The 19,625-nt window shown below is 40.2% G+C and overlaps 1 protein-coding gene across 1 annotated transcript in view; it reads right to left on the reverse strand.

Moving 5' to 3' along the window:
• LOC107600733 (dual 3',5'-cyclic-AMP and -GMP phosphodiesterase 11A-like) overlaps positions 1–19,625 on the reverse strand; it is a 77,818-nt gene that overhangs the window by 32,141 nt on the left and 26,052 nt on the right. The window contains exons 3-5 of the mRNA XM_016292691.1: positions 8,354–8,443; positions 6,904–7,044; positions 6,761–6,825 (exon numbers count right to left, since the gene is read on the reverse strand). Of these exons, the coding sequence (XP_016148177.1) occupies positions 6,761–6,825; positions 6,904–7,044; positions 8,354–8,443 (296 nt within the window). The remainder of the gene's footprint in view (positions 1–6,760; positions 6,826–6,903; positions 7,045–8,353; positions 8,444–19,625) is intronic.

A 19,625-nucleotide genomic window follows, 5' to 3' on the forward strand; every position in this document is an offset into this window, starting at 1 on the left:
AAGGTTTTAAACAGAGCAGAAGTCTCTCTCATCTTTAATCATGCTTTTTAAAGGAAGATTCTGGGTTAAATACAACTCTTTCTGTAATATGCTGTCCATTACCACAGAATACAATTTCAACTAGTTCCTCAATTATAAAGTTCAAATGTATATTACTGCAATAGTGTGAAACTGAGACTAGTCCTTTTATCACCCAAATGTTAATTTGAGTGTATTCAAGTGTAAACAGTTTGTTTGGGTGCAGTAAGTGAAAACTGGCACCCAAACAATACATTTTATGAATATTTGCTAGCTGTCTGGTTTTAATTATTTATTTATTTTGTGCTCTTTCCTGCATGGCGTTAGCAAGATCATGGGTTAGATTACCAACTAAATTCACATGCATGAGCTTATAAAAATGTTTGCCTTTATATGTACTGAACTAATGGATCTATTCATTTTAAGTTAATTAATATTATATTATCATCAGCAAGTAAAGTTTTTTCAAATACTTTTGAGAATTGAAATTCACTACAAATGCACATTCAATACAATAAAGTGCACTTATTTTACACAGGGGTGTGAATGCTTGCCTGTGAAAGCTGGTTTTGGGTCAGGTGAAGCACCGCATTGTACATACGTGTGCTCCAGAGACAGGACAGCGCAGAGCAAATCATATATGCATATATCATATCTGACCCATTTGAATTTTATGCAGAATAGTCGACTTTATAGAGCTATGAAGGAGGTCAAATATCTCAAATGGTTAGACAGCCATGGCATTTTAAACAGCACTAATGAAGAAAAGAGAAGACAACACACTGTGCCATCATGCATACAACACCAAGGATGTGTTCCAGAAAGCAGGTCATGCAACACAGATAAGCAAGCTAATAACCTCAACCTCATCTCGAACTTGTAGATAAAAATCTGTAAACATCATGTCTGTACATAATTCCATAGTTCTATATAAAATGTTCTCCAGTTATTTTGACAAGAAAAAAAGCCTTGAACTTAACACTGGCAAGTGAAATCTAACAATTTATCAGCCAATGGCTAACAGACATTATTACGTCACCTACCGCAAAATGTATTGGCATATGCATGTGATTTACTCGCAGTAGAGAGCTGATTTTGAAAATAATTGTGGTTTTAATATCTCAGAGCACTTTAGCTAGTTGTAAAGTGACTGCATGTGATGCTTTGTTGCTCAGATGGTGAGGGTGGGCTGAGCGATGCATGCGTTCACATGGTGATGGTGTGTGATCTCCCCAGACAGACCTCCGCTGGAACATTAGACAGATGCAGAGAATGAGATGATATGTGTGACTGAACACACATTGTAGTGTGAAAGCTCCCATATGGCAACTGAGATCTCCAAACCTGTGCGCTTCGTCGTCATTGGCTACACAAAACAGTCACGAACAACAGACCTATCTTGCACAAAGGAACATGTTTGCTCTTATTCCTAGGCTCCTCAATGGCTGTGTGCTTGCAGATCTGCAGCTGTGTGTTTGTGTCTGCAGTAATGTACTGTTGTGGTGTGTGCTGTTGTAAGAGCTGAGCTCAGGGTTTTGAGACTCCACTAGTGCTGAGTACTGGACATACTGGAGCGCTGAGTGTGGGCTGCAGATAACAGATATCACACAATAACCCTGACCTACTGCACACCCTACAGCACTGCCACTAAATACACCACACACAAACTACAACATCATAACCCTGAGCTACTACACACGTGACCCTACAGCACTGACCTTTAACAAAGTCATGTCACTCGGCGGCCATCTTTGAAACGCCTCTCGGGCATGCAAGCGCAACTCCTATCTCTTTGAATGGGGAAACATCGAGTTCTCCAAAACTGTTTACTAAGCTTACGATTAAATTTCATATTTGAAATCACCAAAGAAATCTGACAACAACTGTGTTTCTTTTCCACAAATAGCGTTATAAAAAGCTTATTTTTCAGGCTAAGATCAGCCAGTGCGCATGTGCAGTCCTAAGCGCACGTCTCAAAACGCTGACTATTTCTATAGCAACCGGGACTTCTAACGGCAGCTGCAGTGACGCGCTGACTTTACCAATTCGCGATTGGCTCTTTTATTCAGAAGGCGGGGCTTCCTGCGATTGAGCGGCCATTTTTCCCCATTCAAAACTATTCGAGAGACACGTCTTAGGTATTCTATAGTCTTTGCCTTTAATCACAACCCCTCAAAACACTGTATGCATAAACTACAACACCAAAACATTGTGCACGAGTGCATTAGCATTTTTAGAAATTCTACAAAGCATGTACTGAACCGAACTGAACAATTCGTTGTTAATAACACATTTAAACACATTTTAGAGTTGTGTCTCATACTTACTCCCAACATCTTATTATGTGAGCTTTATGCTACACCTCAAATGAAAAGGGAATATATAGTAATGTTAATATTAATTAACTCTTTCTCTCAAATGGCTTGGGTATGCAGAGGATTTGCAGCTTATACTGTATGGACCGACTAGCACTGTACACAAACTAACACATAAATGCACCACAAGCACAAACATCACAGATACACCCCTTGTTAAAAAGTAAACTTTAGACTAGTGGCTGCCAACCACATTCCTGATTTCTGTCTCCATTTTCCACAATACCCTCAGTACTCACCCTCATGCTGTATGAAACTATGTTGTTTAAACATTCTGCTGAACTGAAAAAAATATATTTTAAGGGAATATTGGTGACCAAACATTTGCTGGTAGCCATTGATTTCCATACTATTTTTCCCCATATTATAGAAATCAATGGCTACCAGCAACAGTGTGGTTATCCACATTATTCAAAATCTTTTATGTTCAATAGAAGAACGAAACTCATACAGGTTTGGAACAACTTGAAGGTGAGTATGGTGATTCACTCGCAAACTGAATTTAATGTTTCCAGATATATGTTTGCATGTCAATTACATTTAAATGAAAATATATTATAGTTTAAATTCATATTAAATGCAATTAAAAAAAAATTTCAACCCACTTAAGTAGGACTTATGTATGTCTGTATAATTCATTTTTTTTTTTTAATATGATTATAGAGTACTACCAAATATGCTGACAAACATTTTTTATAAACTACAATTCACCTCAATGTTATTTATATTGATTCTCTTGTGTCAAGCATTGAAAATTATAATTTATATATTTATATAATTATATTTTAATTACACATTGGTAAAGATAAAGTTGCAATTTAGTACATTTAAAGTATATACTACCTTTAAATGTAATATCAAATAACACTTGTAGACTTTACATGTGCATTAGTATGTTACATAACGCATGAAAATAAGTGTACTTCTTAGAAAAACGATAAAAGATAAATAAAATGGTTTAAAATAAAATGATTTTAAAAGTAAAACTTTTATTTTGATATTTTTAGAAAATGCCCTTTTTAAACATGTACTTAAAGGCACAATATGTAAGATTTTTTTATTAAAATATCAAAAAACCACTAGAACAGTTATATATTTTGCTGACTTGCGTACTTACAGTATCCCAAATGTTTCGAAGAATGTTTAAATCCAGAGAAATAAGCAATTTTAACTCATTTTTAATTGCCCGAGTCCCGTCAGATTGCATCGGCTGTGGGGATGAACACCACAACTACCATGATTCCACACTCAGTCACTGCGTCATCAAACTACGCCTTTGTCTATTTGTTTATTTTGAATACCCGCCCTCTAGTGGTGAAAATTACATGTTGTGCCTTTAAGTGTTAAAAAACATGAAATGTTATGTCACGAAATAGTACTACTTTAAGTACACTTACAGTAAGTGGCATTTTAATTTATTAAAATTACTTACGTTTAAGATTTGAAGTACACTACAAATGCACATTCAATACTATTAAGTGCACTTCTTTTTCACAAGGGTGACATTCATCCTACACTGGAAATACACTAAACACAGGGGAAAGCATGCAATGACTGTGGCAAATTTAACATTTGAAAGGATACTACGGCAAAGTTATTGCTTTCCTTATTCAAACTGATTTTTTTTCATGAATATATGGTTGACCTGAAGAATGAAAGCTATAACATACACTTGGAAAATTCCTGCTTCACTGCTCACTGCTTATCGACACTAGGGGTGTGACAATACACTTAGCTCATGAGATGAGACAAAATACAGAAACTTGGTTCACTAGAATGAGACAATGTTTTAATACTATTTTTAAGAAATTTTCAATAAAATAGTTTTCTTTTCATTTCAAAAAATAAAACAATGCAGTTGTATTTTTAAATATTTTAACTAATCTAGGGCTGTAACTAATGATTATTTTGACAATTGAGTAATCTGATATTTTTTAGTAACACAAACAGACCTAAGTGAAAACCAGGCTTTAGTATGACTATTTATATATAAACTAACGATGAGGCAATAATACTTGGCTCAAATAAAGTATCAAAACCAAGTAATTACATGGTTTTATTGAACAACACTGTTAAAACACATAATGTAATATGCCTATACATAATATGAAAATAACCAACTTAAGTACATTATGTATTATAACAAATACCTGTAGAGTGCGTCAACAGCCTGGTGACGTTTCACTTTACAGCGTGATTAAACAATGTTTAAAGTCCCCCTGTAGTGAAAATCTAGTTTTTTATGTTGTTTATTTGTCTATGTGATGTTTTTAATATGCTTTTAGACAAACCATGTGCCAATCTATTAATCAACACCATTGCTGAGTATTTTCTCCTTAAAACTGTAGTTTCCCAAAGGCTGACCCAGAAATGTGGTTTGAAACAGCCCTAGGTTTGCTACGTCACAAACCAATAACCAATCACGTCAAGGGATCGATTCCTATCACTAGCATGCAAAATATACCAATACCAGCACAAAACCAAAAATAAACCAGAGCAAAAAACCCATGAAGCTGTGGTTTAATGTGAATTTAGAACCACTAACTAGCATTATAACCTGTGGCAACAGTGTAAAAGTAGCCCGGAGTCAGATGCACCTCTCCCGCAGCTGCGTTTGCACTTCACGCGGGTATGTATGCTCGCGGGCGTGAATTAACAATCACAAACAGCTGTATTCGAGTCTTCAATGCATTTTGAGGACACAACATTGTCAAGTAAGTAACTTTAACAAATGTTACAGTATTCACTGTAGTTGTCCGCTAGTAAAAACATAGTTTTATCAGTCAGTATCCGTGTATGCCATTGTTTTGCAGTTACTACAGTTCAGTGGATCTGGAGGCGCTGGCTGGTGTGACTGAGTGGAGGCGGGGCTAATTTGCATATTCATAGATTCACGTATAGTAAATGAGGCAAGGGTGTAGAGTTACATTCAAGCTATTTTAAGGCATGAGAAAATTATTTTCACAAGAAAAAACATTTAAATATGTAATTTTGATGATCAAAGATTAGTTTTAAGGGATAAAATATTGGACTACAGGGGGACTTTAAATCCATTTAATTTTAATATTTGGTCACATGCAAACTCAGAAACTTTTATTTTGAAATCGCGATGTACAATAAATGGCATATTTAGAAATATGATGTATTCTCCTGTGTTGGCAAAGGTTTATAAATGATTTATGTTACAAATCTAGTGAGATAATGCACACTGTTTTTCCAGATGAACATTAAGCAATTCAAACTCACAGCATATACAGAGGAAGAGTTTAGCCCCGTTCACACATACAGTCTTTACTGGTAAATTACCGGTAAGTTACCATTAAGATATCATGTGAGAACAGGACCTTTTTAAAAATCCCGGTAAATTTGTTCTGGCAATCATATCGTTCTTATGGAGATGACGTGATTACTCTGAGCTGTTTACAAAGCTCCGCTGCTTTTTAATTCGTTTTTCTATGTAAATATGCACTAGATGGACATCTTTGAACATTGCGCCTTGCAGCTTTTTCAACGTGTAGTGCTTCTCCATTCATCAGGGCTGCGACTCTGCAGTTGGATACTATTATGCGCGTCACGTGTTTATAAGAGCAAAACATTCTGACTGGCTAGTAATGTTAGTTTGGTTGAGAGTGAAAGCTGTGCTCCTCTCACACCATTGGTAGGCTAACTCATGGACTTGAAAGTGATATCAACAAGTTTTTTTTAAATGTAGGATTATTTTTTCCGCAGCCAAACGCTGCATGCCGGAGATCCGGCACGGTGCCGGAGAACTTTAAGCCCTGCAAATAGTCTTCTACAACCAACTATACACAAATTGCCAACTACAACTCCAAAATACTCCTATTAAATTCAGCACACAGTGGTTCACAACATCCAAAAAGTGGTATTCAAATGGCCATCTTACACTGAACATTAAAATACACAGCAGCCTCTAATGAGCTAATTACTGCTTCATAAATATCTTTAGGTTGCATCATATGGAGATGCACTTTGTGCTGTGGGTGTGACACCTTTAAAAATGCTCAAACACAAAGAATCACACACACACACACACACATGCCACAAGCAAACACTCCTGCTGGCACTGAGACTGACATATCTCTATCAAGCTGTGCGTGTGTATGAGAGGTCGTAGCAGAGAAACAGTAGTCACTGTGGGGGCAACACATCAGCACATGCCACCTGCTGCAGTTAACAGCAAACAAACGCTGCCACTCTGAAATGGCCTCATTAGCGCTAGCAGCGCTGCCGGGTCTCAACTCCTCTCTGAGGTTATATAAAGTAGAGGTATGTTTGTGTGAAAGAGTGTGTTAATGCATAGACTTTTTCCGCAAGTGTGTGTGTGTTTAACCTGCCGTTAGTCGCACCTGTTCTCCATGTCAGCGCTGCACTTGGGTGACAGAAGCTCAAAGGACTTGGTGAACTTCACCACCTGCAGGAGACATTAAAGCGAGCAGGATTAGAGGGATGCGGCAGGCAGGGGACGGGGAGGAAGAGGATCAGATCGCACCGGAGATTCGATGTCCTCCAGCAGCTGGACGGAGCAGCGTTCACACTTCAGCAGCGTCTGAGCTCGATGCATGATCTTCCTCACGATCTTCTCCAAATCGGTCTGCTCCTCGAACAAATCGTTCACAACCTCCAGAAGAGCCTACACACATGGACACAAACAGAGAAACACACTTAATCAAAGTATATAAATGCAACGCAAATAAAAGTACAATTAATGCGTCAATCCATTCACAAATACGCATGGCATTCGGTGTGTTTCTGCAAGGGCCCTAAAGCAGGAATTAGAGTAGTTTATTTTTCTATGGCCAGTATCAGGTCGACTGCATGTTCATAGAGACAATTCATAAAATCTGTCAACATATTCTCACCCTAATTTCATTTCAAACCCATTTTATTTTCTTTCTTAAATATACATGCTTTTCCCCCATGCAGTTGTAATTAATAGAGACAGAAGCTTTCAAACTTCATAAATGACTTAAAATCACTTAAAGGCTTGCAGAAAAATTTAGTTTAAAAGGGATTTGGGGGTATTTTTCTATTGATTGTGGCAGCAGTAATTAATTAAATAATGAGCAAATTATGGAAAAGAGCAGTATAAATGGGCAAACCCTTAAAAATGCAGTGTGCTTAATTGCACTGAATGTGCACTTGTAGTGTACTTAAAATCTTAAAGTATATTAAAAAATCAACTTAAAGATAATTAAAAGGTTTTTAACTTTTAAAAAGTGCACTTTGCAATAAAGTAAGTTTTACTTTTTTTTTTAAAAATTGTTAAATTGTTATCTTTTTATCAAGATGTGTAAGATGAATTCAGCCTTAATTTCCTGGATCTCTTTGCGCTGTTATGCCTGATTTGCATAATTCCTTTAGTGAACTGGCTGCTAAAACATCAAGTGCGTGCAAATGACCTACTCTATCAGCAGGCACCATTCATTCTTAGTGAACTCCCTCTACTATGAATTATGTTGATGGCTTGATGCCAACAGTGGTTCTCCAACTTCACACATGATAACAGAGCAAGCATCATTAAAATCACTCCCAGCAAACAGTGCATACACTGAATGATCACTTGAGGTCCCTCACTTTCTGCTTTCATCTTTTTCATTCTCTCTCTCTCTACTTCATTCTTGTTTTCTGGCATTATGTTCCTCTGTGATCGATATTTAAAATGTGTTGATGACGCTGTAAAGACGCCACAACTCAGATTTATGCTTCCCCAGTCACACACACACACATCTCTTCTTGATTCAAAACCTCTCGATGCAGGAACAGAGTGTGTAGGAAGCAAAAGATCAATAGACAGATACACACGTACTATGTAATAAACACCCACATGACATTTATAGCGCACACACACACACGCATGCACAGCGCTGTCTTGTTACAGTAGTAGGGGAGCAGAGATATAATACGGTTTTAATGAAGTGCTGAAGTAAGTGTGTTCTTACCCTGCTCCTGTCGTACTCTTTCCTGGAGGCAGCAAAGAGCTGGGCGTTTGAGATGGCGATGCCACAGAACGGCAGGTACATCTGCAACACCTGCACAGACATAACAGTGTTTAGAAGTGTAGAGTAGGGATGCACTGATAGGATTTTTTGGGGCCGATAGCGATACCGATTTTAACAATCACTTATTGGCTGATTCCGATACCGATATTTGTCACTTCCTCTCTTATTTGAAATTTTGGCATCAAAATAGATAGTATTTTGATCATGTTTTAAATCAGCAAAGTTCAAAAACACCTGCATTAAATTATAACTAGCAGTTTTATTGCTGCAGCATCAAATAATTTCTAATGAACATGGATTGGATCCATTTAACATTCAGCAGGCCTACATAAATACAACAGAACAAAGATACATATTAAATAAACAGTGCTTTTTAGGTAGGTTTAACAGTTTTCAGGTATGGAAATAAAGTAAACAAATGTAAAATAACACTTCACTGTATAAATTAAATACATATTAATCCTTCTTTATTGTAACAGACTTTATAATGATTAATCTTCTAATTTGTTTTTGTATACATTTTAATAATTTTTGTAAGTTTAAATATGTATGAGATCTCCTTTACTAAGTTACAAAAGTTATTTAGTCAAGAATAATGTGCAATCTTTTGTCTTTTGTTGTAAATTGAGGAAAAATCGGCCGATAAATATCGGCGGCCGATACATCGGTGCATCCCTAGTGTAGAGTAAATGCGAGTCTAAGGTGATTGGCTAAACACCAGAACAAGTCTATCCAAAACCCAAAGTGGTTTTAGCCTTGCAATGTACTGTACCAGTGGTTACAGCTAAATTACATTACTAACCCTAAGCCTAATCCTCAAGAGCAAATTTGTAATTAACATACTTTGAATGATTTAAATTGATATGCGAATTCATTCTGGTAGTTTTACTCATGTTTTAGTGTATTTTAATAAATCTAATTATAAAATCTACTGATTAAAAATGTAATCAAATGAACTGCATTATATGCCCATTAATTAATTAAATTAATCAGCATTAATGACATTAATGACAGAGAAAAGCCTACAAATGAAGATAATTCAAAGCCTACAAACATACTGAAAAAAGTGAAATGACTGCGCCATTTAATTAAAGTGCATTTTTATATTGGTCTAATAATATTAATTAAAATGGTTTCCTATATGAACCTCTGTTTAAATATTAAAGAACATATACTTACTGCAGAAATTATTGTGGTTTTTATTTATTTTTTTTATTAGTACATAGCAGAAAATATTATGCATATTTAAAAAAAGACACCACAATAAGCATTTTATTATATTATATATTTTAATAATCGTCTTTATTTACTGTATAGTAAGTAAACCAAATGAAACGATGACTAACAAAATGTTAGTTTTATCTTAAGTGAAAACTCTACTTTCATATTATAGCTAATTTATGTCTTATATTGACCTACATTAAGTAACATTTTGGCTCATGTCTATAGAAAATATATTAAGTATGGAATTTATGATAAATATAATAATACCTTTATAATATCTTTTTACTTTTTATGATTGTTTTTGTCTTTGGGAAAAGAGATATTTTTGATTAATATAAAATTTTATAATATAAAAAAAAAAAATCCAAGTTGGTTCAAAGTATTTTTTTTCAATGCATTATTATTTGGAAGAAAATATATATTTTTTCAGGTTTCTCAACACACTATGCCCATTTGCCATTGGTCAATCAATCCTGAATCCAACTTACACATCTTATATATATATATATATATATATATATATATATGTATATGTATATTTTAGCAAACCAAATTAAGCAGAAACCCCTCCTTGCAGCAATTTCACTGGCCAACTTAATCATCTAGTCATCTGTTAAGAAAAGTTCAAACTTAAGAAAAATCACAAATGATCCACTGAACATTATGTTTAGTGTTAGGAGTTTCAGCATTCATATATCTTTGACTGACAAGACCAATGAAACCTACAGAATCATCTACCTGATGGGGTTATTTAGATGTTTTAAACACTTCAACTTTAAATGGAAATGGGTGATTGAAAGATGAAAACTGAATAAAGAGAGAAAGAAAAAAGGCAAAAGGAGGGGTATTAGCTGTGTTAAGGCCAAGGGTTTGCAGTGCTATCAACCCGTCACCAACTGATTCAGTGCTGGATTAATGTCTCCACGTTACGTATGTAACCATGGTTCCCTCGAAGGGAATGAGACGCTGCATCGAAACGCTATGGGTCTCCAGGGTGACCACGCTCTGAATCACATGTGTAATCAGTTGGATGGGCGAGACGTCACGGGCGGGGTGACGTAGCGACCAGGAATCATAAAAGCACGTGCGGTGAAACTGCCGTCAGCTTCTAGGAGTGAAGCAAGCACTGGCAAGCACTGAGATGCAGCGTCTCGTTCACTTCGGGGAACCATGGTTACATGCGTAACCTGGAGACGTTCCCCTCCAGGAACTCGAGCTGCGTCGAAACTTCTACGGGAACGAGAATGCCCACACCGCCAGACTTGCAAATCCCTGCCTAGTGTGGAAGAGCACAACTAAGGGGAGAGAAAAGGGAGCCAGGAGTGGCTAAAGTAGGTGGGGCCCGCCATCCCGAAGGCCAATGGCTCAAATCCCCAGTGGAGCTGGATGAGTCAGTGAGAGAACAAGAGGGGACCGTGCAATATCATCTGAGTCGCAAACAAGTCTACCTGAGCCTGGCCAAAGACTCTCCAAGTCTGCTTCACCCCTCGGGGTGAGGCATCTATTCCCCGGGCCTCAGCCCCTGCCTCGACAAGATGTCTGCCCCCACATATATAAGAGACCACTGCTGTGTTGTCGGTGCGCACCAACACATAGCGATCTCTTGGCCTGGGAGGAAGTATTTCAAAGCTAGAATCACGGCCAGCTCATGCGCCACGTGAAATGGCAGACGCTCCACAGGCCACGGTCTGAGCGGCCACTCATGACCGCTCCCAACCAGTGAGAGATGTATCCGCCATCCACTCTGATTGAGCTAATATCAACCAATCGTCTATGTGGTTGAGTCGTGAAAGTGTGGGATGAGAGTGCACGGCTAAAAGAAGAACTCGGTGTTGGTAAGCTTTTGCCCCCAGCAAAACAGCCTCAGCAACAGCGGGACTAAACCGTGAGCTCGCAAGCACGGACACACTCCTCGGCGCGTGCCCAGCGGGAGTGGCGCGTTCAACGGGGAGAAGCACAATCAGTCCCTTATTTCCGAGAGCTGACTGCGCGAGCTCCGCTCCTCAGTAAATGCTGCTCATAATAATATAGACATAATGTTTGAGTAACTGATGATTGTGCAACTGGCGAGCTCATCGACGCCCTCCATATCAACCTCCTTGGAGGAAGACAGGCTTCCGAACCCCGAGAGTGGGCGCTGGATCTGGTGGGTGAGGAAGAAGATAGGGATTCACCCATCTATATCCCTCCACCGGATCCATATGCAAACCCCACGAGCACAGCCGCCGCGCCCCCTCGGCAAAAGCGGGGCCGGCGCAGCGAGAAACGCCGATGATGACTCCCTCCTCAAAGAGAGCCCTTGGAGAGCAAAGCATAGACAGTAACAGACGCTCACAATGTGGGACTCCCTCGAGAGCTGACTTTGCATGTTTTGCTCCCAAGCAGACAACACACAAACTGTGTGTATCCCCACCCGAAATGTAGCGCGGGCAGGGAAGAACACACAGCCTGAGATGCTGCCCGCTCTCGCCGCATGTTTTTCTACAGTCGTATTGGTAAAATAAAGAGTGATAATGGACAGACAACACCAAATAAGACTGACACACACAGAGCGCTTGCTAAATGACAGAAAACTGACGCCGGTTTCCCCGCACATACTTTTATGCTTCTTGATCGCTACGTCACCCCACCCGTGACGTCTCGACCATCCATTGGAATGATTACTCATGTGATTCAGAGCATGGTCACGCTGGAGCCGTTCCCATAGCGTTTCGACACAGCTCGAGTTCCTGAAGGGGAACATACATACTAACACACAGTTGTGCTCAAGGGCCACATTCACTGGAGGTCTTTCTTATAATTGCTCTCAGTTTTTCTCTCTCCCTCACACACACACACACACACACACACACACACACAAACACGTTTGGTTTCCATGTTTCATGGGGACATTCTATAGGAGAAATGGTTTTTATACTGTACAAACAGTATTGTCTATCGCCCTATCCTACACCTAAACCTTCCCCTGACAGAAAACTTTCTGCATTTTTAGATTTTCAAAAAACTTCATTTATGATTTAGGCTATAATCTTGTTTCCTCATGGGGACCAAAAAATGTCCCCACAAGGACAAGGATTTTGGATATTGCCATCTTTGTGGGGACATTTTGTCCCAATAGCGTTTACCAGGACCACACATAAGGCACTTTCGCACCGAAGGAACCTTTTCATAGTTCCTAGAACTATTGGCAGAAGTTCCAATTTTTTGTCATGTTTGCACCGCAGGAACTAGGAATTGTTTTAGTTCTAGGAACTCCATTTGGAAGGACTAAATTAGCTCCTACTTCAGAGTAGGGTCTAAACAATTTCAAGTGCACGCTGATTGGTCAAACTCATACGAAACACTGGCATTTTTTAAAAGCCATGTAAAAATATATTTACTCCACAATCATGGAAAACAGGGATAACAGTATTTACCTGTTGTCTGCAGCGTTGTGTTCTTTTCTCAACCTTGATGATAAAACTGCAAGTTGTCATAGGAGATTTAGTCAGATTTTCATGCGTTTTAATTGCGTAAATTGTGTGTTTACATAACATCTCCATTATCACGAAACCCACAATACACAACAAAAACAGCTCCGATCACAGCGTCCTCCGTTCACTGGTTATTGGTGTTTGTAAATGCCGTGAATAAAGAGTTCCTGCTGCCGGTGGGAATGCAACCAGGAAAACGTCCAGAGGGAGAAATTGGTTCTCGAGGAACAACCCTGCTGGCTAGTTCCTAGAAGAACTATGTGGTGCGAAAGTGCCTACACACAAACACACACACACACACAAATGTTCCTTTTCAGACATCCTAGGCATTTAAGACAAATCTACAAGAGGATTATTCCCATCTTAAATAATTTGAGAAAAAGTATTGTCACATCAGCAGAAGACATTCAATCACCCATAATGCACCTGAAAATCAAAGCCTTTATCCTTGTAAAGCCTGACATATGAAATAATAGTGCGAAACAATTTATTGAAAGTTCAGACAAAATCTAGTTTGCATATGTGTTTTATTAGTATTATATTTAATATATCAAGCTTTTGTCGCATATTGCATAATAATAGTGAGAACATGGAGCACATATTTTAGGAGTAAAGACACTACAATTTTATTCAAAGGCCCAAACTAAAACATACTCAATTTGGTGCAAAGACTGATATTTATATGGTCAAAAAGTGAGATAAAATTCTCATAGTTTGCGATTTTTAATAAATGAGATCTTTATAACAGCATGAAATACATGTAAATATCAGCTGTCAATCTCACAATAATGTCTTAGTAAGATGATATTTAAGTGCTTAATTTTATGATCAAAGCTCTATATTTTGTTATTGTGACAGCAAAACATAATGCAATGCAATACAATGATGACTGAGAGATGAACATATCCTCAAATCCTAAAAAACCTGATGATCATATTTGATACATTTTCATATGATTTTTCAAAAAAAAAAAAACAATTAGACAGTCAAATAAATCTAAGTTGCTTCAGTCCAGTTGTCAGACTCTGTTCCGTGTTTCATGTGTGTTTTGCTCCCCCACATGCTCCAGGTTATGTCCATGCCCATATTTGGTCCTTCATGTTTCCTGTTCCTATTATATTTATTGATCCCAGGTGTTTCTCGTCTTCCCCTCGTCATGTCTTGTGTATTTAAGGTGTTTCCTGTTTTGAGTTCTCTGTCCGGTTGTGATCGTCTATCCCTGTGTCCTACGTGTGGTTTTCTTTGAATGTTAAATAAAGTCTGTGATGATTCTCCTTCGTCTCCTTGCTCCTTCACAGTATGCACACGTGACAGAATACCGGACCAAAACAGTAAGCGGCGCTCCTTCTCCCCGGTTTGTATTAGTTTGAAAGTCTTTTGTTTTCCCTGGTTTTCCCCCCGCGATCATGGAAATTGCCGCTTGTTTCTCCGCCTTACCCCGCAGAGATCTCCCCTTCTTCGAGTACGCCTGGGAATTCTGCGGGCTCGCCGCGGCGACGGCATTGGATGACGCCACCATCAATTCTCTGTTCTGGCTCGGGGCCAACTACCATCACCCAATGGACCTCCCAGACACCAAGGGACTATGCTGGAGGGAAGCGATCTACCGGTGTCTGGGGAGTGTCAGGGCCCGAGCCAGAACCAGCCCGCCGTCAAGCCTGCTGGCCACGGCTCTCTCCAGCCCACCGGCCGCTCCAAAGTCAAGTTTGCGGGCCACCACTCGCTCACGCTTGCCGGAATCTCTGCTGTCAAGCCTGCCGGCCGCGGCTCTCTCCAGCGGCTCCTCTCTCAGTCAAGTCTGCCGGTGGTTCCTCAGTCAAGCCCACTGGCCACGGCTCACTCAAGCCCACCGACCACGCCTTTCACCCTGAACCTAAAGGGGAATCGAAGGATGAGAAGGCAGTCGGCTCCAGCCCCAGAGCTCGCTCCAGTGTCGGCTCCAGCCCCAGAGCTCGCTCCAGTGTCGGCTCCAGCCCCAGAGCTCGCTCCAGTGTCAGCTCCAGCCCCAGAGATCGCTCCAGTGTTGGCTCCAGCCCCAGAGCTCGCTCCAGTGTTGGCCCCAGCCCCAAAGCTCGCTCCAGTGTCGGTTCCAGCCCCTGAGTTTGCTCCAGTGCCAGCTCCTCCAAAGCGCCTTGCTGTGCCTGCTCCTCCAGAGCACCCTCCAGTGCCAGCTCCTCGTAAGCACAGTCCAGCCCAGAGTGGGCTCCTGCTCCCGAGTTTAGCCCAGGGAGGGCTCCTGTTCCCGCGTTTAGCCCACGGAGGGCTCCTGTCCCCGAGTTTAGCCCAGTGAGGGCTCCTGTCCCCGGGTTTAGCCCAGAGAAGGCTCCAGTCCCCGAGTGTAGCACAAAAAGGGCTCCAGTTCCCATGTCGAGCCCAAGGAGGGCTCCAGTCCCCAAGTCGAGCCCAGGGAGGGCCACAGTTCCCGAGTTAGGCCTAGGGCCTCTAAAGGCGATATTCTCCCCAAGGATTTTGTTTTGGGGAGGGGGGCAGTATAGGTCCATCCGTAGTGGCCGGGCCGAGTGGCGAGGCCATCCAGCCATGGCCTTCTGAGTTCCCTGTTCCGCCATGGCCTCCTGAACTGTCTGCTCCGCCATGGCCTCCTGAACTCCCTACTCCGTCATGGCCTCCTGAGTTCCCTGTTCCACCATGGCTTCCTAGTCTGCCTGCTCTGCCAAGGCTCCCCTAGCTTCCTGCTCCGCCATGGCCCCTGAGCTCCCTGTGCCGCCATGGCACCTCCAGTGCCAGCTCCTTGTAAGCACTTCCCAGTTCCCGAATCCAGCCCAGAGTGGGCTCCTTTTCCCAAGTTTAACCCACGGAGGACTCCTGTTCCCGAGTTTAGCCCAGTGAGGGCTCCTGTCCCCGGGTTTAGCCCAGAGAAGGCTCCAGTCCCCGAGTGTAGCACAAAAAGGGCTCCAGTTCCCATGTCGAGCCCAAGGAGGGCTCCAGTCCCCAAGTCGAGCCCAGGGAGGGCCACAGTTCCCGAGTTAGGCCTAGGGCCTCTAAAGGCGATATTCTCCCCAAGGATTTTGTTTTGGGGAGGGGGGCAGTATAGGTCCATCCGTAGTGGCCGGGCCGAGTGGCGAGGCCATCCAGCCATGGCCTTCTGAGTTCCCTGTTCCGCCATGGCCTCCTGAACTGTCTGCTCCGCCATGGCCTCCTGAACTCCCTACTCCGTCATGGCCTCCTGAGTTCCCTGTTCCACCATGGCTTCCTAGTCTGCCTGCTCTGCCAAGCCTCCCCTAGCTTCCTGCTCCGCCATGGCCCCTGAGCTCCCTGTGCCGCCATGGCACCTTGGACTGCCTGATCCGCCCTGGAGATATTCCCCGTGTCCCAGTCCTGCACCAGCCTCCAAGACGCCCACTCCCCCTCACTGGTGGAATTGTTATGGCGCGGGACGCGCCTTCCGGGAGGGGGGAGTAATGTCAAGACTCCGTTCCGTGTGTGTTTTGCTCCCCCACGTGCTCCAGGTTATGTCCATGCCCATATTTGGTCCATCCTGTTTCCTGTTCCTATTATGTTTATTGATCCCAGGTGATCTTCCCCTTGTCATGTCTTGTGTATTTAAGGTGTTTCCTGTTTTGAGTTCTCTGTCCGGTTTTGATCATCTATCCCCATGTCCTATGTGTGGTTTTCTTTGAATGTTAAATAAAGTCTGTGATGATTCTCCTTCATCTCCTCGCTCCTTCACAGTAGGCACACAGTGACACCAGTAAGTATTCATCCTGAAATAGTACTAACAGTATAAAAGTTATTCTTACGTTTAAAGTATAAAAGATTTTACAGCAAAAAGAATCACAACCCAAACAAGGTTTTTGCAATTATAATAAAAGACCTAGTACTTGCTACAAAAGCATAAATTAACAATCAAATCATAGAAGGCATATTGACAATTTAGAAGCCTTAGAAATTGATGTATCAGATATGATACAGTAGGCTTTACAGGGATAATGTTAATAAATCCTCATTTGTTTGTTCTGTATTGTTTAATAACTCTATAGTGTTCCATATGCATGAATGTGTTCATTATTTTGTCCAGCCTGTTAAATACCCAGCCTCAATGTGAGGAAGTGTGTATGTGTTTTTATGCTATTTAACTGTATGAGGCTGTCTTGTGTGTCTCAGTAACTCTGCTGGGCGTATTTTCTTCAATATCTCATAAACTGAACCTAATTGCAGTCTACGAAGAAGTGTGACAGAGACAGCAGAACTTGACTGCCCTGAATGCATTTGAATGTTCCTCACTCACAGCTGTGCTTTAAAGGTCTGAGATCTCCTCTAGCACTCCCTGAATGCCAAACACACACTCAGACTGCTGTCAGAATGACAAAAACACACTCACATTCCTCTTTTGGTGAGCCAGAGAGCCTTTCTGAGAGAAATGAGTGTAGTCATAATGTTGAGAATAAACAGGTTCATATTAAAATTCTGCCAGGAACCGCATCAAAACCTGGCTCAGGACAAGCCAGTATGACACCACAGAGAGGCCTGTGTGAATCTGTCAGTCCTCAAGTCACAGAGAGCGCGGGTACTGGAGTAATTGGATTCTGTCTGACTGCCCATTAGTCTGGGCTGCATGGGAGACTGGTGCATCGAGCCTGGTTACCGCATTTATTAAAGAGCGGATGTAACCTGAACCTGTGGGAGCGATCAACAGATTCTCACAGCACACTTTCTGCTCATTTAAACCGTTAAGCTAATGAAACGAGAGCATTGAGCTCCTTCACATGGAAACACGACAACTTTCTACAGATTATCACCCAACTATTTCATGACGACTTCATTCCGCTGTGGGCCTCCAAAGCAAAGTTTTGTAGCAGATGCTTTTCCTAAACTTCTTTATCACTGTAATTTTTCCCTGTAGTCCATTTATGTTTCTGCGTCATGGGTATGTAGTTTCTCATGATTGTTCTTCACCCACTATAACTTCAAGAGTTCTATGTTAATGACCTTTGATATCATCGGTTAAGTAGTGTTTAAATACCCAAGCCTACAATAACAGCCTCTTTGCAAAGCCAGAATTACACTGTGACAGGATCACAAAACAATCAACGCTGAAACTCAAACTGCTCAGATCGACTGATAGGATCAGTGAGTGACATTGTTAAAAATAAACTTGAGGCACACTGGAATGGAAGCCCATTTCCAACACTGAATAAAAAATATGAAAAGGTAATTGTGAGTTTACATCTTACAATTCTGACTTTTTTCTTGCAATTCAGATTTTTTTTCTCATAATTGCAAGTTCATATCTCACAATTCGGACTTTTTCTCACAACTGCGTGTTTATATCTTGCAATTCTGACTTTTTGCATCGCAATTGCAAGTTTCTATCTCACAATTCTGCTTTTTTTCTCACAATTATGAGTTTAAATCTCACAATTCTGACCTTTTCTCACAACTGCGAGTTTATATCTTGCAGTTCTGACTTTTTGCCTTGCAATTGCAAGTTTATTTCTCACAATTCTGCTTTTTTTCTCACAATTGTGAGTTTACATCACAATTATGACTTTTTTCTTGCAATTCTGATTTTCTCATAATTGCAAGTTCAAATCTCGCAATTCTGTCTTTTTTCACAATTGTGAGTTTACATTACAAATTCTGACTTTTTCTCACAACTGCGAGTTTATATCTTGCAATTCTGACTTTTTGCTTTGCAATTGCAAGTTTCTATCTCATAATTCTGCTTTTTTTCCTCACAATTATGAGTTTAAATCTCACAATTCTGACTTTTTTTCTCAGAATTATGAATTTAAATCTCACAATTCTGACTTTTTTCTTACAATTGCAAGTTTATGTCTTACAATTCTGACTTTTATTCCTACGATTGCAAGTTTATTTCTCACAATTCTGACTTTTTCCTTGCAATTCTGAATTTTTCCCTCAGAATTATGAATTTAAATCTCACAATTCTGACTTTTTCCTTGCAATTCTGACTTTTTCCCTCAGAATTATGAATTTAAATCTCACAATTCTGACTTTTTCCTTGCAATTCTGACTTTTTCCCTCAGAATTATGAATTTAAATCTCACAATTCTGACTTTTTCCTTGCAATTCTGACTTTTTCCCTCAGAATTATGAATTTAAATCTCACAATTCTGACTTTTTATCACAACTGCGAGTTTATATCTTGAAATTCTGACTTTTTGCCTCACAATTGCAAGTTTATATTTCACAATTCTTACTTTTTTTCTCACAGTTGCGAGTTTATATCTTGCAATTCTGACTTGCTAACTTACGATTTTCACTTTTTCTTTGCAATTGCAAGTTTACATCACAATTATTATAATTTTTTTAATAGATTTTATTTTTTTGGCATTTTGGCCTTTATTTTGAATGCTCCGACTGTTTCTCAAAATTATGAGTTTATATCACACAATTCTAAGAAAAAACATCAGAATTGTGAGATAAAGTCACAATTACCCCTTATATTTTTTATTCAGTGGCAAAAATCTGGCTTTTAATGCATTGCGTTGCCTTCTTGAGCATCAGTAAATATTTCCTCAGTTTGAAAAGAT

Source organism: Sinocyclocheilus grahami, unplaced genomic scaffold (genome assembly GCF_001515645.1).
Source record: "Sinocyclocheilus grahami isolate Dianchi unplaced genomic scaffold, SAMN03320097.WGS_v1.1 scaffold290.1, whole genome shotgun sequence".
In the NCBI taxonomy this organism is placed as follows: Eukaryota; Metazoa; Chordata; class Actinopteri; order Cypriniformes; family Cyprinidae; genus Sinocyclocheilus; species Sinocyclocheilus grahami.